Source organism: Epargyreus clarus, unplaced genomic scaffold (genome assembly GCF_041222505.1).
Source record: "Epargyreus clarus isolate Ecla_fem2 unplaced genomic scaffold, WU_Ecla_fem_2.2 ptg000010l, whole genome shotgun sequence".
NCBI lineage: Eukaryota > Metazoa > Arthropoda > Insecta > Lepidoptera > Hesperiidae > Epargyreus > Epargyreus clarus.
In genome coordinates, this window is record NW_027332218.1 from 2,132,149 (window position 1) to 2,152,958 (window position 20,810).

The 20,810-nt window shown below is 41.6% G+C and overlaps 1 protein-coding gene across 1 annotated transcript; it reads right to left on the reverse strand.

Annotated features, from left to right (window-relative positions):
* Positions 1 to 1,468: 1,468 nt before the first annotated feature.
* On the reverse strand, positions 1,469 to 20,536 carry flr (actin-interacting protein 1 flr). Its single transcript, XM_073077069.1, has 13 exons — positions 20,386 to 20,536; positions 20,062 to 20,274; positions 12,922 to 13,069; positions 12,145 to 12,325; positions 10,930 to 11,049; positions 10,212 to 10,376; positions 9,496 to 9,700; positions 6,459 to 6,584; positions 5,510 to 5,616; positions 5,106 to 5,208; positions 3,783 to 3,955; positions 2,519 to 2,669; positions 1,469 to 1,967 (listed from the first exon to the last, which is right to left on the reverse strand). The coding sequence occupies exons 1-13, from the start codon at positions 20,399 to 20,401 to the stop codon at positions 1,861 to 1,863; spliced, it is 1,815 nt and encodes a 604-aa protein (XP_072933170.1). The 5' UTR covers positions 20,402 to 20,536; the 3' UTR covers positions 1,469 to 1,860.
* Between the last annotated feature and the right edge of the window lie 274 nt (positions 20,537 to 20,810).

The window sequence follows — 20,810 nt, forward strand, 5'->3', positions numbered from 1 at the left end:
TTGAAAACACCAAGAATTGTGAATAATTTGGTACATTTTAAAAATTATTTTGATATTTTTTTGTGACTATAAGCACGAATTACCATTATTTAAAAACTGCAACTTATAACGATCTCCAAATATACCATTTAAGATGGTAAGTGGCTATCACCCATAGAAAATAATAATCAATTTTAGATATAATTAGAGTCCTACCTGAGATCAGTCACAGGTCTTTAAGCGTTGTTACCTGTGAGGTCTAAGTTGGAATGCCTAGTGTAAGTCGAGGCATCCCTATTTAGTCCTCAATACTATTAACTAAAACACAGCCACAGACTTAACAGGGCTATGGTAAGTGAAACAGTGTTGTAACATTATTTAGCAAAATATTCCTTTTTTATATTACCTAAACGATGAGGCAGAAGGGCTACCTGATGGAAAGCAGTCACCGTCGCCTATGGACATTTGCAACACCAGAGGAGTCGCCAATGCATCGCTGGCTTTAGATAAAAGCTCTTTTTACACCTTTTTTGAAGACCCCCATGTCCTAGCGCTCCGGGAATACCTCAGGAGGAAGTTCTTACTTATTATAAGTCATCGGTACTAGTAATTCGTGCTTATATGACGTATTTAGTATAAAAAACGTATTTATTAATAAGAAAATGCACTTTTCACTCCACTCGGTTAGTGGCTTATTAAACAAACCAGCTTCAACACTTCTAACTTATAGTAAGCGAAAATAAATATGTTAGTTATTTTTTATATACGCTAATAAACTCTCGAGTTATATTATTAATATTATATTATTACACATTTATTTTAAACTTTTACACGGTACTCTTACTGTATTACCAGATTTTAAAAACGTGAAAAAAATATTTTATATTTAGATTACAAAATTTTATAATTTAGATAATAAACTGTGTTTTCAGGATTACTACCGCAATTTCGATTAAGTTTACTTTCAAAAATTATTTTTTGTCAAACTTGATGTTAACCAAATACAAAAATTGCTTAAAATATATCCAACAAAAATTTTTTGTATCTGAAAAAAAATAGTACGCACGTTTTATTAAATTTTATAGGTGTACTAAAATTTCATCAGTTGATGACAATACTAGCATTTTTAGTACGTTTGAAAATCAAGATTAAATAAACGTTTCTTTAAAAAAACTCAATTAAATTTGGCACAAAAACATTTTGGAAAATTTTATATATTTTTCGTTAAGTGCATAACACTGAACAACTGAAATACTTCCGTTACATTCGACAACTAAAATAATAATTACTATATTAGTTTCATAAAACATACATATATACGGTCGAATTGAGAAACCCCCTCCTTTTTTGAAGTCTGTTAAAAAGTTCACCAAATACGCAATCAATTAAAAAATGAAAATTTCATTGAAATTTCACAAAAAAAAGGTCTCATTAGGCTCAAAATTTATATACATTTCATTTCAAAAACAAAACTCACTACACTTTTATAAAAAAAAGAAACAAAATATGACAGTACACTGAACGAACAGCAATTGATTTTTATATATTGCAAGAATAATGGCACAACTCGAAATATTTTTTTCTGTTAAAGATACAATTTAATCCCAAATATTTTAATGTGTTCTGACAGTACCGTGGTTATATACATAACTACTTATATTGTATTTATCATTACTTTAAAGTTAAAGTGTCATTTATATAAAATATTTCGAAACAAAAACATTGTTTAATTTTAAACCGACTCTCCTGGAAAATTCGCTTTTTACTTGTGCCGTTATTCTTGCAAAACAGCGATATATAGATTATATAAACAAAATATGAAAGTACCCTCATACATCAACACAGGGGTGTAATGTAATACAGTAAGAGGTCCGTGTGTGTCTAGTTGGGGAGCGTCCAGATGCGGGTGTTGGCGTCCTGCCCCACGGACGCGAGGGTCTCGCTGTCCAGCCACGACACACCCGTTATCTGGCTCTGGGGGTGGGCATCTGTGGACAATTAATATTAAGGGTAGAATATTATACTATTTTACTTACTTTTAGTTAAATTTAACTTATTTTGTATTATATTTTTATTATTATTGTGTTATTTAATAAAAGTATTTTATGGTTTAAAAAAAAAAGAGTAGAATACTATAATTTAAGATGTGGTAGAACCGTCTGTGGTTGGACTCTGGCGGCACCGTCGCACCTATTTTTGCGTGTTCTGGTTAGAAGGGTGTGGTAAAAGATATACTTTACAGAGGCATTCCAGCTTAGTCCTCGTTCATTTTTTTTATAATATAGAGGTAGGTGAGGTCGACCACACATACGCCGCTATCTCTGAGAACTAAGTTGGAATTGGTCGAAAAAGTATGTCTCCCTTAACATACCCTTCAAAGTGAAACACAAGAGCACTTAACACTTCTGTTCTTACACGTAAAAAAGTATGGCAGAGGCACCTCCAGAGGTATTTACTCTTTTTGGTTCGATACCGGTGTGAACACCGGTTCTACCACTTTCATCCGAAATCCTAAGATATACTTATAAGGTATACTAACTCTTGATGATAGTGTGCTTGGCCGGCTGGTCCACGCTCCAAATGATAATAGAGGTGTCGAGCGAGCCCGATGCGATCCGTTTCGAATCGGGACACCACGACACACAGTTCACGCGGGCTGTATGGAAGCCCCATTCTTTGTTGTGCGCCAACTGGGAAAGGAAATATTTCATATAAATAAAGTTAAAATAGTATACTAATAAAAAATAAATTTCGAAAATGTCCTTACAAACATTTATTCCAATCATACCCATGAATACCATAGTAATTTTGATATGGTACAATTAATGTTATGTTTAAAAAATCCTTACAAATTGTTAATCATTCCTACCCCTTTTTCAAAAATATTAGAATAAACGCTATATTAAGAATACCTACATTTACATCTTTGGTTTGCTTTTAAACCAGTACTAATCATATGACAAAAATATTAGTTCAATGATACGCAATGACATAAACGACGAATAACATAACAAATGTTATGATTAAAAATATTTTTTTGCAAAACTCTCAGTACTTTAGTAGTTTTGCTAACCAACTTTATGTTGTCGAATTTGTCAAAAAAACAGAAGTTGTTAAAGAAGTATTACTTCATAAAATTTGTATATCCTGGATAAAGCCTCTTTTCTATCTATGAATAAATAAAATAAATAAAAGTGAATGATTATCTGTATGTGTAAAATCGTAAAGTATGCATTTGATGTTTAGCAAAGTTGTTATGCATGAGCCCACGAAGGTTTCCGAGTTGGTACGACCAATGTTCAACAGATGATGACACTTTCATTTAAATATGGTATAGTCCGCGTAAAACTGCTAGTCCGCTCTGAATATAGAAATGAATCGCGTCGCAATAGCAAATTGTATGACTATACCTACTCGCAACAACTTCAGAGCGGACTAGCAGTTATGCGCGCACTATACAAATTTTCAGTTATATGTATGTCATGTTATATATTTTAAACGCGGGCGAAGCCGCGGACTATGCACTTGACTAATTTAATTGACACCATTCGCCGAAGGATGAAGTTCCATCCACATCAACTTGACCCGTGGCGGTCCTCCACGGTTTGGTTTGCACGGTCATTTTTGCCGCGTACGTGCAAAATGTGGAATGAACTTCTTCCTGAGGTATTCCTTCAGAACTGTGACATGGGACTCTTCAAGAGGGGTGTAAAAAGAGCTCTCCTTCAAAGCCGGCGATGCATTGGCGACTCCTCTGGTTAGGTTAAAAATGAAAAATAAAATGTTCAATACAAGCCACTTACCTTATATTCCTCGGTTGAGTAGAGAATGAGTTTCCTGTTGGCATCGCTGGCCACCAGGTAGCCAGAATCCGGACTGTACTTCGCATCAGTCACCGCGCCGAGATGGACCAGCTCAGTCTTGGGAGTCAACGAAGTACCTTCCAATGTGTAGATGTGGACTTTGCTGTCAGCACCTGGTAATAAAACAAACACCATTAAAGTAATTAAAGTGGTAAAGCAAGGTGGTAGGTAGGTGGTTCCGAAGATGGTAGAACCCTTTGTGGTTCGACTCCGGCAACACCATCGCTACAACGCCACAGCATTGCTGTGTTCTGGAGTCATACTTTTAAATTAACTTTACGTAATAAAAAAGAAACACATTTAAGGGTAAGTGTAACTTCTGTAAACAACTCTTTTTTATTAGTTTTTTTATAAAATAAGAGTAACAGACGAGAATGCAGTCCACCTGATAGTTAGTGGCTACTGTCGCCCATGGGATGTCCATATAATCAACCCCAGGTAGGATTATGGACCCTGAGGTCGGCCACAGATGCACCTCTACCCGTGAGGACTAAGCTGGAATGCCTCGAAAAAGTGTGTCTCCCTTACCGCACCCTTCAAACCGCCGCCATGGTGCCGCCGGAGTCGAACCACAAAGGGTTCGACCACCTTCAAACACAGGTATAGTTTACATACTATTTGTTACTCTATAGGATTGTTGGAAAGTCATGTCTCTGACTTACATTATTCACATAGGATCCCATATCTTCCTATGAGTAAATTCTTACTAATATTATAAATCCGAAAGTAACTCTGTCTGTCTGTCTGTCTGGTTGTCTTTTCTTCACGCCAAAACCACTGAACCGATTTTAATGAAATTTTGTACAAAGATAGTCTAAAACCCGAGAAAGGACATAGGATAGTTTTTATCCTGGAAATCCCACGAGAACTAGGGATGGCGATCTAAGATCGATTAATCGGAGAATCGATCTTTTGGACCAAAAAGTCGATTATGTTAATAGATATTAGTAAGGATTGAATCGTAAACTATGCATTTGATCAAGTGAAAATCTTTAGCAAAGTTGTAGTCCATGAGCCCACGAAGGTTCCAGACTTGGTACGACTAATTTTCGCCAGATGGCGCCACTGGTATACCAATGAAGGTACGAATTTTCAGTTTTATGTATGTTAGTATGTCATATTATTTTCTTTTAAACGCGGGCGAAGCCGCGGGAAAAAAACTAGTATGTATATATTGAAATAGGCGCAGCGGTGGTGCCTCTGGAGTCAACTAGTGTAATTTTCAATTTTAGTATATTGTATCCTTTCTAATACAATGCTTACCTCCAACAGCAACATGTTTCGTCTTGGGGTCGATAGCGACACACGCCGGCTCGTAGTTGATCGGCAGTGTGGACTGTTTGCTTCCACCCGATATGACAATAATCTGCAATCGTTTATTCATAATTAGTAATTTCATATTTTTTAGTCGATGGTTTTACGAAAATCATGTTTCAAAATTTCTAATTTCAACTGTTGCAAAATTTTATGTTTAATCCATGGCTTTAAACCTTAAATAAGGGTTAGTTTTGTATTGACTTGATCTGTTATTATTACTACGACTTAGGATTGAGAAACACCTTCAGGTCAGATGACACCTCCACCTTTATAAAATAAGTGACGCGGTATTGGTAGTAGGTAGTTTTACAACTAATCACGGTACTACCACCTTCGCAATATGTATTTACCTCTTTAACAGTAGCGACGATGGTGAGATCCTCCTCGATCATATGGTCCATGGCGCGCGGCTGGGAGCCGAGCGGCATCGCTTCGTCCGTATACGCCGTCACAAGGCCTGTGGAAACAAAGTTGGTAATTTACTTATTATATGCCTAATTGCACGGACGTTCTTGCCACGGACGTGCAAGATGTGGAATGAACTTCCTTCTGAGGCTTTCCGCTATGATATGGGGCTCTTCAAAAAGGTGAAGGTTTGAAGGTGGTAGAACCCTTTGTGGTTCGTCTCCGGCGGCACCACCGCCACACCTATTTCTACCTAATAACAGCAGTGTTAGGCGCTGCTGTGTTCCGGTTTGAAGGGTGTGGTAAGGGAGATAGACTTTTCCAAGGCGTTCCAGCTCAGTCCTCAGGGGTAGCGGCGCATCTGTGGCCGACCTCAGGTAGGAATATCTAATCCTAACTGGGGTTGATTACAGATGTCCATGGGCGGCAGTAGCCACTTACCATCAGGTGGACTGCATGCCCGTCTGCTACTCTCATATTATATAAAAAAAAAAAAAAAAGGTGCAATAAGAACTCTCATCCTAAGCCGGCGATGCATTAAGACTCCTCTGGTGTTGCAAATGTCCAAAGGCGACGATGACTACTACTCTCTCTGCTCTACTACTCTAGATGTACGTATCACGTCTGCTTAATCGTTAGGTTAAAAAAATAGGACCCCCCTCCTTTAATCCCCTAACCCTTCCTCAGCTTGAAGGTGTACCCCTGCTAAGTCCGGATATTTTTTTCAAAACTATGTACTCATTAACCAGCTTCTATCTGTTTCCCAATACCCGGCATACGCTTCTCTTAGTCTCCTTTCGTAATTGACGAATTTATCTCACTCATTAATTAATCTAAATAAGGTCTTAAAAACGAATACAGGGCTGATGATATTGGTGTGACATGAGTACCCACCCTCGCCGGCGGCGATGCGTCGCAGCGTGTCGTCGATGCCGCACGTGATCACGGAGCTGTTCTTAGCGGCGCGCATACCATTCACCTGGTTCCCATGACCCTGGCCGATCACGTGGACACCTTCACCTGGAACCATGGAATGAAATATATATTTATTTTGTATAGGCCTACGGTGGCACTTACGAATTGTCAGTTACAATAATAATAGACCTGTATCTGAATAGATGACACATGTATCTTCATTTGTATGAAAACCAAGCGTGCCATTTTTTCCGATCGACTGATACTTGTCAAGGATGTTTTAGAGATGTTCATTCTTCGAGCGAGAGAAAAGCGATTCAAAAGCTCTATCTCGATTCATAAGTGTCGTAAAAAATCTTCTATAAAAACGATTTTAAATTTTAAAAAAAAGTTATATTGTTATCAACCAATTTCCTTTTTTAGTATCCGACTATGGAAGGCGATGTTTTTCGAGCGTGTGTGTGTATGTCTCAATCTTTGGCATGCCCTACAGCCCAAACAGCTAGACGGATTTTAACAAATGATGAGTAAGTGAGTGTCCTTGGGCTCATTTAAATTCTGTGACAATATGTCTGGGACATCACTAGCTACACGACTCACCGGTGACCACGTCCCACTGCGTGACGGAGCCGTCGTGGCTCGCGGTGTACAGCAGCCCGCGCCCGTGCAGCGCCAGGCACGTGATGGGCTTGTTGTGGCCGGCCACCACGCGGAGCGGCTCGTCCGGGACATCACTAGCTACACGACTCACCGGTGGCCACGTCCCACTGCGTGACGGAGCCGTCGTGGCTCGCGGTGTACAGCAGCCCGCGCCCGTGCAGCGCCAGGCACGTGATGGGCTTGTTGTGGCCGGCCACCACGCGGAGCGGCTCGTCCGGGACATCACTAGCTACACGACTCACCGGTGGCCACGTCCCACTGCGTGACGGAGCCGTCGTGGCTCGCGGTGTACAGCAGCCCGCGCCCGTGCAGCGCCAGGCACGTGATGGGCTTGTTGTGGCCGGCCACCACGCGGAGCGGCTCGTCCGGGACATCACTAGCTACACGACTCACCGGTGGCCACGTCCCACTGCGTGACGGAGCCGTCGTGGCTCGCGGTGTACAGCAGCCCGCGCCCGTGCAGCGCCAGGCACGTGATGGGCTTGTTGTGGCCGGCCACCACGCGGAGCGGCTCGTCCGGGACATCACTAGCTACACGACTCACCGGTGGCCACGTCCCACTGCGTGACGGAGCCGTCGTGGCTCGCGGTGTACAGCAGCCCGCGCCCGTGCAGCGCCAGGCACGTGATGGGCTTGTTGTGGCCGGCCACCACGCGGAGCGGCTCGTCCGGGACATCACTAGCTACACGACTCACCGGTGGCCACGTCCCACTGCGTGACGGAGCCGTCGTGGCTCGCGGTGTACAGCAGCCCGCGCCCGTGCAGCGCCAGGCACGTGATGGGCTTGTTGTGGCCGGCCACCACGCGGAGCGGCTCGTCCGGGACATCACTAGCTACACGACTCACCGGTGGCCACGTCCCACTGCGTGACGGAGCCGTCGTGGCTCGCGGTGTACAGCAGCCCGCGCCCGTGCAGCGCCAGGCACGTGATGGGCTTGTTGTGGCCGGCCACCACGCGGAGCGGCTCGTCCGGGACATCACTAGCTACACGACTCACCGGTGGCCACGTCCCACTGCGTGACGGAGCCGTCGTGGCTCGCGGTGTACAGCAGCCCGCGCCCGTGCAGCGCCAGGCACGTGATGGGCTTGTTGTGGCCGGCCACCACGCGGAGCGGCTCGTCCGGGACATCACTAGCTACACGACTCACCGGTGGCCACGTCCCACTGCGTGACGGAGCCGTCGTGGCTCGCGGTGTACAGCAGCCCGCGCCCGTGCAGCGCCAGGCACGTGATGGGCTTGTTGTGGCCGGCCACCACGCGGAGCGGCTCGTCCGGGACATCACTAGCTACACGACTCACCGGTGGCCACGTCCCACTGCGTGACGGAGCCGTCGTGGCTCGCGGTGTACAGCAGCCCGCGCCCGTGCAGCGCCAGGCACGTGATGGGCTTGTTGTGGCCGGCCACCACGCGGAGCGGCTCGTCCGGGACATCACTAGCTACACGACTCACCGGTGGCCACGTCCCACTGCGTGACGGAGCCGTCGTGGCTCGCGGTGTACAGCAGCCCGCGCCCGTGCAGCGCCAGGCACGTGATGGGCTTGTTGTGGCCGGCCACCACGCGGAGCGGCTCGTCCGGGACATCACTAGCTACACGACTCACCGGTGGCCACGTCCCACTGCGTGACGGAGCCGTCGTGGCTCGCGGTGTACAGCAGCCCGCGCCCGTGCAGCGCCAGGCACGTGATGGGCTTGTTGTGGCCGGCCACCACGCGGAGCGGCTCGTCCGGGACATCACTAGCTACACGACTCACCGGTGGCCACGTCCCACTGCGTGACGGAGCCGTCGTGGCTCGCGGTGTACAGCAGCCCGCGCCCGTGCAGCGCCAGGCACGTGATGGGCTTGTTGTGGCCGGCCACCACGCGGAGCGGCTCGTCCGGGACATCACTAGCTACACGACTCACCGGTGGCCACGTCCCACTGCGTGACGGAGCCGTCGTGGCTCGCGGTGTACAGCAGCCCGCGCCCGTGCAGCGCCAGGCACGTGATGGGCTTGTTGTGGCCGGCCACCACGCGGAGCGGCTCGTCCGGGACATCACTAGCTACACGACTCACCGGTGGCCACGTCCCACTGCGTGACGGAGCCGTCGTGGCTCGCGGTGTACAGCAGCCCGCGCCCGTGCAGCGCCAGGCACGTGATGGGCTTGTTGTGGCCGGCCACCACGCGGAGCGGCTCGTCCGGGACATCACTAGCTACACGACTCACCGGTGGCCACGTCCCACTGCGTGACGGAGCCGTCGTGGCTCGCGGTGTACAGCAGCCCGCGCCCGTGCAGCGCCAGGCACGTGATGGGCTTGTTGTGGCCGGCCACCACGCGGAGCGGCTCGTCCGGGACATCACTAGCTACACGACTCACCGGTGGCCACGTCCCACTGCGTGACGGAGCCGTCGTGGCTCGCGGTGTACAGCAGCCCGCGCCCGTGCAGCGCCAGGCACGTGATGGGCTTGTTGTGGCCGGCCACCACGCGGAGCGGCTTGTCCGGGTTCTCGACGTCCAGGTAGTTGATCTCCCCGGATAGGGACACCGAGATGAGGTGCTTGCCTTGCCAGAGGCATGATACCTGCAATTTTTAAACACGTGATACATCATTGTATTAAATATTAAATTTGAGGATCCCTTTAGAGCAGCGGTTCCTCAAAGATCTGAAGAACCCTGATTCGATCTTCCGCCAGACACATATCTCAATTATGAATTTGGTTATCTTTTCTGGGTCTGAGCATTTGTGTATTTGTCTATGTGTGTGTCCATGGCACCCACGACACACGACAAGCGTATAGAAAGCGTCTTTTTTTTAATTACGCTATGATTATAAGCGACAATAAATTACATAAAAATTGTAACAATTTATATGTAATTTTTTCAAAATCTAAATTTCAAGTGCATTGACAATATCAACTGCGAAGAATAGTATTAAGTCCTTGTCACGCCCTCTGACCTAACAAACTTAAGAATTGTGGGAATCACATACTTTAAGCAAATATATCCTACTTTAAGAAAACCTTTTCTTTGTTTTTTTTTAATCTACTTTAAATTACACAATACTATGAATAAAACCAAAAGCACCATATCACCTGTTGGTTCTCGACAGCGTTGCCCATGTTAAAGGTGACCGCCCGTTGCATGGTCTCGATGTCCCAGGTGGCGCATGTTTTGTCTCCCGAACAGGAGAGCAACTGCTTGCCGTCCGGCGACCACGCGATGCCGTACACTCCGCCCTTGTGGGCTGGGGAACCGATCTGCGAAGTATATTATATTATAATTACATTGAAATATAAAGAATATCATATCATATTTGTTTAAACGGCAAAGTAAATATGCGAGGAAATGTACACTTGTGTCTTTAAAATTATAATCTGTCATATGAGTGTGTGTGTCTTATAGTTCTAGCTTGGTCAGCACGATGGACTGTGACCTTAATCCCTCTTACCTCGAAAGGAGACCCATGTCCAGCAATAATAGGGTCAATGACATAATAAAATGTAAGGTCATTTCATATATCCACACCATCTGCCACACACAATGGCAGTACAGCACAAGTGTATTCTGATTTGATTTGAAGCTTGGGGTAATACACAAGTACGCTTCAACTTCGACAAATTCAATTTAATCCTAAATTTCCGATCCGATATGTAAGTTCAAGATCCTCGCCTTTAGGTAGAGCTCTGGTCAGAGAATATTAAAAGAACAAGAGTCTATGGCATATGACAGATTTCTTTATTTTACAGCATTGCGATGTGACAGAAATGTGAAATCATCAGGAAATAGCCCAAAAAATGTATCATAACAAACCTCTCCCTTCAATTCGGAGGTAGCACCATCATACAGATAGATCTTGCCGTCGAAGCCGGCCGACGCGAACAAGCTACCGTCAGGACTGTATCTCACCGCTTGTGCGAAACGTGTGTGCTCCTAGGAAATAAAATAATGATTATTAATATTAAATACAGCAAAATATGAACATTAGACAAAGCAAAAAAAGAACATTGCTATTAAACGCAGCAAAAAATTAACATTAATATTAAATGCAGCCAAGAATGAACGTTACTATTAAACACAGCAAAAAAGATTACAAATATTAAACACATAGCTAATTTACAAATAGGTCAATCATCTTAGTCCTCATAAGGGGCAATGCATTTACAATGCGTTTACAAACCCTGTTCTATATGGAATGTGTTATAGATAGCCATGAGCTGCAGCAGCTAATATAGGAGTAGCCGACGAGCATACAGTCCACCTTATGGTAAGTGGGTACTGCCGCCCATGGACAGCTGTATTCAACCCCAGATAGGATTAGATATTTCCACCTGAGGTTGGCCATAGATGCACCGCTACCCCTGAGGACTAAGCTGGGACGCCTCGGAAAAGTCTGTCTCCCTTACCACACCCTTCAAACCGGAACACAGCAGTGCCTAACAATGCTGTTATTAGGTAGAAATAGGCGGTGATGCCGCCGGAGTCGAACCACAAAGGGTTCTACCACCTTCAACATGTGATTATGTATTGTAAAAAAATACAATAACATACAAAAAGAAAAAGATACAGTCAATATAGTTCTATAGTTTAATTTGATGGTTTGTGTATTTTTCTTCTTGTATATTATTCTTAAATACTAATATTGTCTGTGTTAGAAGGAACAACGAGTACACAGAATGCATAAATGACTGATTTAATGATTTAATGCTCAATAAATTACTGGCTGATATATGCACTGTCTTTCTGACTGATTTACACACAAAATGACTGTCAGATTTATAAACTGCATGAATTAATGAATGACGACCCGTATGGCGGAGCGGTCATTCATTTATTCGCTCAGTTGGTCAGGGTTTGATCTCCAGCCAGATAAAGATCAAAATAATGTGTTTAGACATCTATTCTGAAATGAGTGTTTTGTATTCCTTTTTACGTGGATCCATGGCACCCACAACACAAAAAAAATACAATTATTGACTAATTATTACTTTCTTGTACGACTGAACGAATGAATAGAGCATCATTCACCTGCTTAGTGCACTTGAACTTGAACGGCGGCCCCTCGAATACGGCGATAGTGTTATCCTCCGACGCGGTGACGATACGGAACGGTCGTGTCGGTCGGAAGTCGACCGAATTGATCGGCTTCGACTGACCGCTGATCTCGCCGACGGATGTGCCGGTCTCCGACATGAACACGTGACCGAATCTGGGGATAGAGGGAAATGTTAGTGTATTATTATTTTTCCAGTCACATCTCACTGATAATGTACGTCAGTAACACATTTCTTTTCCGCAGGTTTGCTCTAGTCACTTTTCGTCTGGGCGCGCAAAAATTTCACATTTCTGTCTCACTAATGAACATGGATCGCCTCTCAGAGTGAGAAATTTAGACCGTAGTCAATCGTGCTGGGCATGATAAACTTCACACACCCTTGAAAATATTATTTACGAACTCTCCAGCTTGCTGGTTTCCTCACGATGTTTTCGTACACCATTTAAAATGAGACTTGAACCTCGGTCCCCACGAATGAAAGGTCGAGCCACTTAACCGTTAAGCTAGCACTACTTAAACTTCCTTCCTTGCTGCCTTAATAATAACTTAATGCTTCAGTATTAGATGGAATTCAGTACAGATTTATGGTATCGACTTTATCTGTATGTTTGCAAAAAATCTGATAATTTTTCCCAAGCGCCCCAAAAGTAGTATAACTTCCATAAAAGTTATTCAAACTCAAAACATTCACTCTCATAATTTTTCCAAAGCGCCCCAAAAGAAGTATAATCCGTAATAGGTAATCTCACCTCTCCCTCCCCTCGCCGACCACAACCATACGCTGGCTGTCGGCGCTCCACGCGATGTCCTTGATAGGACCTCCGATCGGTTGGAACTCATTCTTCAGGATGTGCTCCTTGTTCACCGTGTCCCAGATCCTCACCTTGCCGGACGCGTCTGAAATGAAGGAAGCGTTTGAAGGTGGTAGAACCCTTTGTGGTTCGACTCCGGCGGCACCACCGCCATACCTATTTCTGCCTCAAAACAGCAGTGTTTAAACACTGCTGTGTTCTGGTTCGAAGGGTGTGGTAAGGGAGACACTTTTCCGAGGCATTCCAGCTTAGTCGTCAGGAGTAGCGGCGCATCTGTGGCCGACGCCAAGGAGGAATATCATATATGGGGTTGTTTACAGATATCCATGGGCGGCAGTAGCCACTTACCATCAGGTGGACTGCATGCTCGTCTGCTACTCCTAAAGGTATTATGAAAAAAATGAGTTATTAATTTATTCAACATTACTGTTTGGCTACCCTGTATATGCTTTTCACCTTTAACTACGCTTTTATTAGTTTGGTCTGTATGTATCTGGGTATATAAAGTAATCTTTGAACTCGATTTTTAAACGGTTTTATTTTACCCATTTTGAACAATCACATTAATTCTGAATTTTGAACAATTATTTATCAAAAAACTGACACGCTCAATTTTGTTATAATATAGTACCCCAGATAAGATTAGATTGCTACCTAAGGTCGGCAACATGTGCGCTACTACTTCTAAGGACTAAGCTGAAACGCCTCGGATAAGTATGTCTCCCTTACTCAACTCTTCAAACAGTACATATCACATATAGCCTATGTCAATCCCACAAATTAGACAAATCCAACATCTCGTATGTGAAAACCCGTCAAGCTAGGCTGTAGACCGTGCCAAGGCATGAAACATATGACAGAACAGAACAGAACAAACAGAATATATATGTACATATACCTACATACACTCGAAAAACATTACCCCACCCCATAGATTCATATTTTATTAATCTATGCTCCACGCAGATGATATATTCTAGTACTAGGTTGAATAGCACCGGCGACAGGGCATCCCCCTGCTTAAGGCCAGTTACCACTGCAAATTGGTCAGTTAGTTCCCCGTCTACCTTGACATGCATTAAGCTAATTCTTGTGGCTGCCTTTACCAGATTGATCAATTTCTTTGGTATTTTAAAAACGGCAAGTATCCTATACAGCTGATTCCTATCTATACAATCATAGGCCTTGGTGAAATCTATGAAAAGAGCATGTAAACTTTGAGCATACTCCCACCGTTTTTCCATCAATTGCTTAATCAAAAAGATTTGATCTATGGTGCTACGGTTCCTTCTGAAACCACACTGGTAATCGCCCAGAATTTGTTCCGCGTATGGTTCCAGTCTATCCAATAGCACATAGGATAGTATTTTGTAAGCGGTGGGAAGCAGTGCAATCCCTCTGTAATTCGTACATTTTTTCCTGCATCCTTTTTTCAGTATGGGGCAGATCACACCAACATTCCATTCGTCTGGTTGCTGTTCTGTATGCCAGATATTCAAAATTAAACTTATTAATGATGAAATATGGGATTAATCTAGGTGGAGAGCACAAAGTGACTGGGTATGCTGATGATATAGCAATTCTTGGCCAAACAGAGCGGGAAATCCAAGCAGCAGCCGAAACTCTAGAGCGAGAGGCTAAAAAGGTTGGGCTCCGAATAAACAAGAACAAGACTGAGTACCTTCATATGAAACGGTATAAAAACACACGAGAGAGTCGGAAGAATCTTACCGCTGGGGGATCCACTTACAAAGGAGCAAGCAAGTTTAAATACCTTGGATGCACCATCACAGACACACACTCAAGGGAAGAAATTGATTCAAGGATACAAAATGCCCTTAAGTGTAGTGCTGCACTCCATAAAGTCTTGGCGTCCAAGCTTCTCAGCAGGAAAACCAAGATCCAAATCTATAAAACGGTTATTCGTCCGGTCTTGACATATGGCTGCGAAACTTGGACACTTACGCAGAAAGAAGAGAATAAGCTCCTAAGAGCAGAGAGGAAGATACTCAGAGTTATTCTTGGCCCAACAAGAGGAGAGGATGGCCGTTGGAGAAAACGTAAGAATCGCGAGATAAAACATCTGGTCTCCGAGCCTAACGTCATAGGAGAAACGAAATCAAGTAGGCTCCGATGGCTCGGACACGTAGAGAGAATGGGAGAAGATCGAGCCCCGAAGCGCGCATACCTAGGTGTTCCTGACGGGCGAAGACCAGTTGGACGGCCTAAATACCGCTGGAAAGATGAAGCAGTCAGGGACCTCAGGGAGCTAGAACAACACAACTGGCAAGAAATTGCACAGGATCGGGAGAAATGGCGACTTCTCGTATCGGAGGCCAAGACTCACTTCGGGTCAGCGAGCCACCGGAGTAAGTAAGTAAGTATGCTCCACGCAGTCAGGCAAAAAGATTAACTAAATATGTACATAACTTAATAGTTACATGAACCATATACACTGCGGCTTATGTAGTTGGTATGTTATCTGTAAAAGTAGTCGGGGCGATCGTGCGTGAAATGGATGGCGCTTCCGTACTTCGGAGAGCATATTAATTATTAAGCCATATAAGCTATTAATAGATAACACTGAAATCTTATAGGATTTTGAAGACAACTAATACTGAACGAATATTTAATGTGATATAGGGGCATATTAAAAGTACGATTATTTTTATCCTATCCTACTTAGAGCTATGATTTTAATGTCTACTGTGTTAGCACATATTATCTATAGTTCTTAGAAACAATATGCTGCACGTATTCTATATATTACTTAGAAACAATTAAACAGATATACACGACTTGTCAAAAATTTTTCGGAAAAGCAAAAAGATGCGTTTTTTTTTTCATTTTTTTATACGCTTAAAAGCTTTTAAATAAGACCTATTTTGTATTTGTACGACTTCTACTTTGGTACAGATTACTAAATTAAAACATGCTGGGAGTATAACTTAGATAACATAAAAAATATACTGGCTTCCATTACATAATGGTTCGAGAAAAATAAAAAATAACTTATAATTTGTCGATAAATTTGCCTGTATTTTAACTCATTAAATTCCTCCGTTCGAAATACGTGAGATGAATTTCGGTTTATGTATTTACAGTTCTGGGTCTGGGTGTTAGTCTATTCGTCTTTGTGTGTCGATAGCAACAACCACGGGGAAAACCCTAGTGTGAGGCTATAAATGTAGAAAGCATTATCATAAAAACACACAAGTAAAAGCGTAAAAAACTACACTGCGCACGCGCACAAAAAGTCGCGCATAATATCATAATAAAACCTAGAGAATCATGTGTGGTGGTAACAGTAATCGCGATACGATACGAATGGCTCTTAATAACACACGTTTGGATTGCCGCCAAGTGGGGCGTAGACCTTATTATTCTATGTTTAAACACGGTGACGGTGCACACGGAAATATATAAACGAGGAAAACTCTAGTATGAGCATGTTTAATTAATTCTGTATCATCGAGATTGTTTACGCAATTACTGTACAAATCCACGGGATTCGAATTACGGATCGTTGATTTTTAGGCGCAAGAAAGAGTTTTCGAATGGTGAAAGAAAACGTTGTGAGGAAATTTATGTAGGTTCCAGAACTTTCTGGAATGTTCTCCAAGATGTGAGAATTTTCTAGAATGTTACTGCAAGATTTGCGAAGGTGACCAATATGACAAACAAAATCTTATCAAAAAGTCTTATGTTAAACTTCTGTAATCGAGATTAAACATAAAATCTGCTGAGCCGATATTGATTGGTAGTAAAAACTAATAAAAACAGGGCACAGTATTTGAATTTTCAAGTCCTATATTTAAAATGAAAAAAGCCTAATTTATGATGGTTTCCGGTATTAATTGGAGGTCTAATTTGCAGTTATAAATGACATGAAATAAGAAACTAATCAATGTTTCTTTTTTTGTCTGTGCAGCTGATCTAGATTTTATAAATAGAAATCTTAATAACTAGTTATAATTCTATATTATTTAAGATAAAAACTCTTGGTCTGGTGGTCAATCAACCTTGGATCATTAACAATTGTTATACAATGTTTGGGTAATCTACCAGCAAATCAAATCAAATCAATTTTTTTTATTCAAAATAGGTTCTTTACAGAGCACTTTTTGAATGTCAAACTACCACCACTTCACAAGGTGTTTCGTTATGGAGAAGAAGCGGCGAAAGAAACTCCATAACACAATCAATTTTTTTTTGCATATGATAAAGATAAATAATTATCTATTATATTAAATCTATTCAATTTCCATTTATTTCTGATAGATGTATTGTTTGGTGCATTTGGGAAAAATTATGAGTGAATTTTTATCACCAACATCGATTAAATCGATACCATACAATTTGTTATTAATTGACGAAAATTTTCCTAAAAAGGCTGCCCATAAAAGCAATTACTAACCACACTGGCCATGTATAAATTGTCAGACTTCACATTCATTTAAAAACTTTTTAAGATTCATTAGGTATGCAGGTTTTCTCACAATATTTTCAGCATTTAAGCAAGTGATAATTAATTTCTAATATGCACATAACTTTGAAAAATCTAGGCTATCAATACTTATTTACTAATCAGTATATACCAAGGTCTCAAAAAGAGAAGAATTTTAACCAGTCTCCTAATGGTAAAGTGTAGACTTAAGAATAAACTCATCAAATATTCATTTTCATTTTTGCATTTCCTTTGCTACTGAATTATAATTTGGAAGTGTTATGTATGCTTGTTTGTTGCCTCTATACTATAAAAAAAATACTTGAGAATAACATTCGGGGTTCATCTTTAAATTTCCAATTTCTAACTTAGAAAAATATATGTATTAAAAAACTTAGGTTTTAAATAAACATCTTACAAAAAACGCTCACAAAATACATATGTTACACACAATGTGAATACTAAAGAAATTAGTAAGCATTTATTTTTAAAAATCATAAACATTATGATTCAACATGAATGAATCATTACTGTTTATCAAATTTATCACTGTGTCCACATTCAATAACAATTTTATAGTAGCCCTGATAAGAATTGGCAATGCAGCAATAGGCCCTACCTTGCGAATTACAAAAATAATTATTATTTTTACTTGAACGGGAGGATAATGTTTTTCAAGTGTTTTCTAAGTTTGACTTAGTTTTTTGGCACACCCTGTAGCACAATCTCAATCTCACAATCTCGACAAGTTTTAACATATGATGTGTTGTTAGATTGGTCTAAATTGTGGAAGATATAAAGCTATAATTTTTAGGGTATAGGGTTTTCATTTTTATAATAATTATATTTATTTAACTACATATTGAATTTATAGGTAGAAGTCTTCTGGGTAAGAATGGTTTTAAAGCCACTACCTACAATAATATACCTTGTACTTAACATCAACAATCTTGTGAAACGTTACGATGCGTTACAGGGGCGGGAGGGGGTCTTCCGTAATACACGTTACGTAACATTTTTTAATAAAAAAATAGGGAATTAAACCTCCTAAATTGGCAACCCTTTTCATTTACGTTTTACGGGAAATCCCTTGAATGAGCTGGTTCAGCCGAACTAAGTCCTGAGTATTCTGAGTTAGACTAAGTATAGTACAGTATAGCAGTATGTATGCTTTGACTATACTTAAACTAACTTAGAATACTCAGGAGACCTAGTTCGGCTGAACACGCTCTTTGTATAGTCTGGTTGTCATTTTTAATTTGTTCTCGCAAGTTGGCAAATCTTTTCGTTCATATTTCACGGGGAATCCCTAGATTGTATTGTACGTCATTTAATGTTGTTTCCATTGTCAGTATTCGTTCGTAGTGTTTATAGACAAGTAGAGATGGGTTGTACTAGGTAAATTTGGGACTAGGTATGCCTGTTCCTAGTATTTAAAAATACGTGATTCAGAAACCTGTTCCACCTAGTCCCATAAAGTCTCATTAGTTAGTACAATTTGGTGTGCTAGGTACTTATTCTTGGACTAAGAAGCTAGTTCGTTCATGCCTTGCATCAATACGTAAGGGCGGTAAGGTTTTCACGCGCACTCACTAGTAATAATGAATTGTAATATTTCCTTCATACTTTATACAGGCATAGGACTATCGACGTTAGATTTATCGAAATAGTAGTTTGATTTATCATTAAAAGGTTTCGTGAGCCGGCGCGGCGTCCACCTAAATGACATTCGTATAGATTCGGAATAGATGCACGACTGAACAATTCCGAATTATCACACATTTGACATTTCGTACTTAATTCGCATGGAGTATCTGTTTGATCCGACAGCGACTAGGTGTAGTTAAAAAGGACAAGTATATTTTTGCCTGCTCATGAGTTGATGTTTTATTAGTTTTTACTGTTATTCGCATTAAAAATCTCTTGTTTTATTTCTTAGTATTATAAAGTAAGTAATATGTAAGTAAAAGTATCCCAAGGATAAAAACTATAACATAACTTTTTAGCGAGTTTATGGTAAAAATTGACACTTGAGTGTTACGTAACGTTAGGGGGGGGGGTATAGAAAAACGTTACGGTGCGTTACAAGGGGGGGAGGGGGGGTCAAAAATCTTCAAAAATTGCGTTACGTAATACTTGAACGGCCCCTTTCACAATATATGTGACCAACAATAGCATAACAATCAAAAGAAATCGCAAAAACAGTAAAAAGTAAAATAGCAAAAACAGTCATAGGAAATCCCCAAGATAATGATGTATATGGAGTCTCCCAGTTTATTCCACAGACACATTTCTATGCATAACTTACTTACATTCACAATTGCTTCCGCCATCTTACTTATTTGGGCCAGAAGATTGCATCTCTGCAATAGTGATCTCTCACTACATGGAGATCTCTCATCTCATCTAATAGATGGAGGTATGTCATGTATTAAACAGGCTCAGATTTTTTAAAATGATTAGGACACTAGTTTAATTTACAAAATACTTATAGAAACTCGCATACAAATCTAAACGGTATACATCATTGGCTTATCGGTATTATCTGCCAATTTACATCAATAAAAATGCAACACCAAAGCGAAAATAATGAGTCAGGGGAAAACCAGGTCACAAATACCATCACTGACCTCCAGACGCGATGTAGAACCCGCTGGGCGAGTATTTGGCGACGTTCACTTGACAAGAGTGCTCTGTATACACATCCGCTATCGCTGGGTTCTCTATATCTCGTATTATCACCGAATTTCCGTTAGTATACAAGAAATTCTTGCCCTTAGGGTCTCCGCCGAGAACTAACGGCGTGCCCCGTTGTGTCCTCGGCAACGCCGCGAGAGTGTACTCTGAAACAGATTCACATCACTGAACACGTAAAATTAGGAGGCACATCCAACCACTCAGTATGACACATGCCGCTGACCATTTTAACTTAAAAACCGCGAACGAAAACTTACTATTCGAATACGACATCACTATATCACAATTCTACGCCTACTAACTATACTTTATACGCTAAAACTAAGTTTCTTTCAGTACTTTTACGTTTATTTGTAAAAACAAAATCAGCCGCTAGCACTCCATATCCATAGCCTCCCAAAAAGTGACGTGACGTATGGCGCTAGTGATGTCCTTGCATTTTTGGTTTTTGCACAAAAAATCCGATTAGAATAATATTGAAATTTTAAATTTAAGCTCATTGTGCTCCATTTTGTTTAATCCAACACCTCATACGATTGAATTAGTTCAAATAATAAAATAATTTTAGGAAACGATTTTGTTCCTTTAAAGTATGGTAAATTAATAAGAACGGAATAACGGAATTTCGTTACATAAGCGTTTTCTTTTGTAAACAAACGATGGTAGTGTAAATAAATACCAG

Bases quoted from the DNA above. Each gene is read 5' to 3' on its own strand.
- flr (XM_073077069.1), bottom strand. The intron at 12,326-12,921 runs GTGAGATTACCT...CTCTATCCCCAG, and splicing joins GTCGGCGAGGGGAGGGAGAG to ATTCGGTCACGTGTTCATGT. The intron at 5,617-6,458 runs GTGGGTACTCAT...TTGTTTCCACAG, and splicing joins ACGCATCGCCGCCGGCGAGG to GCCTTGTGACGGCGTATACG.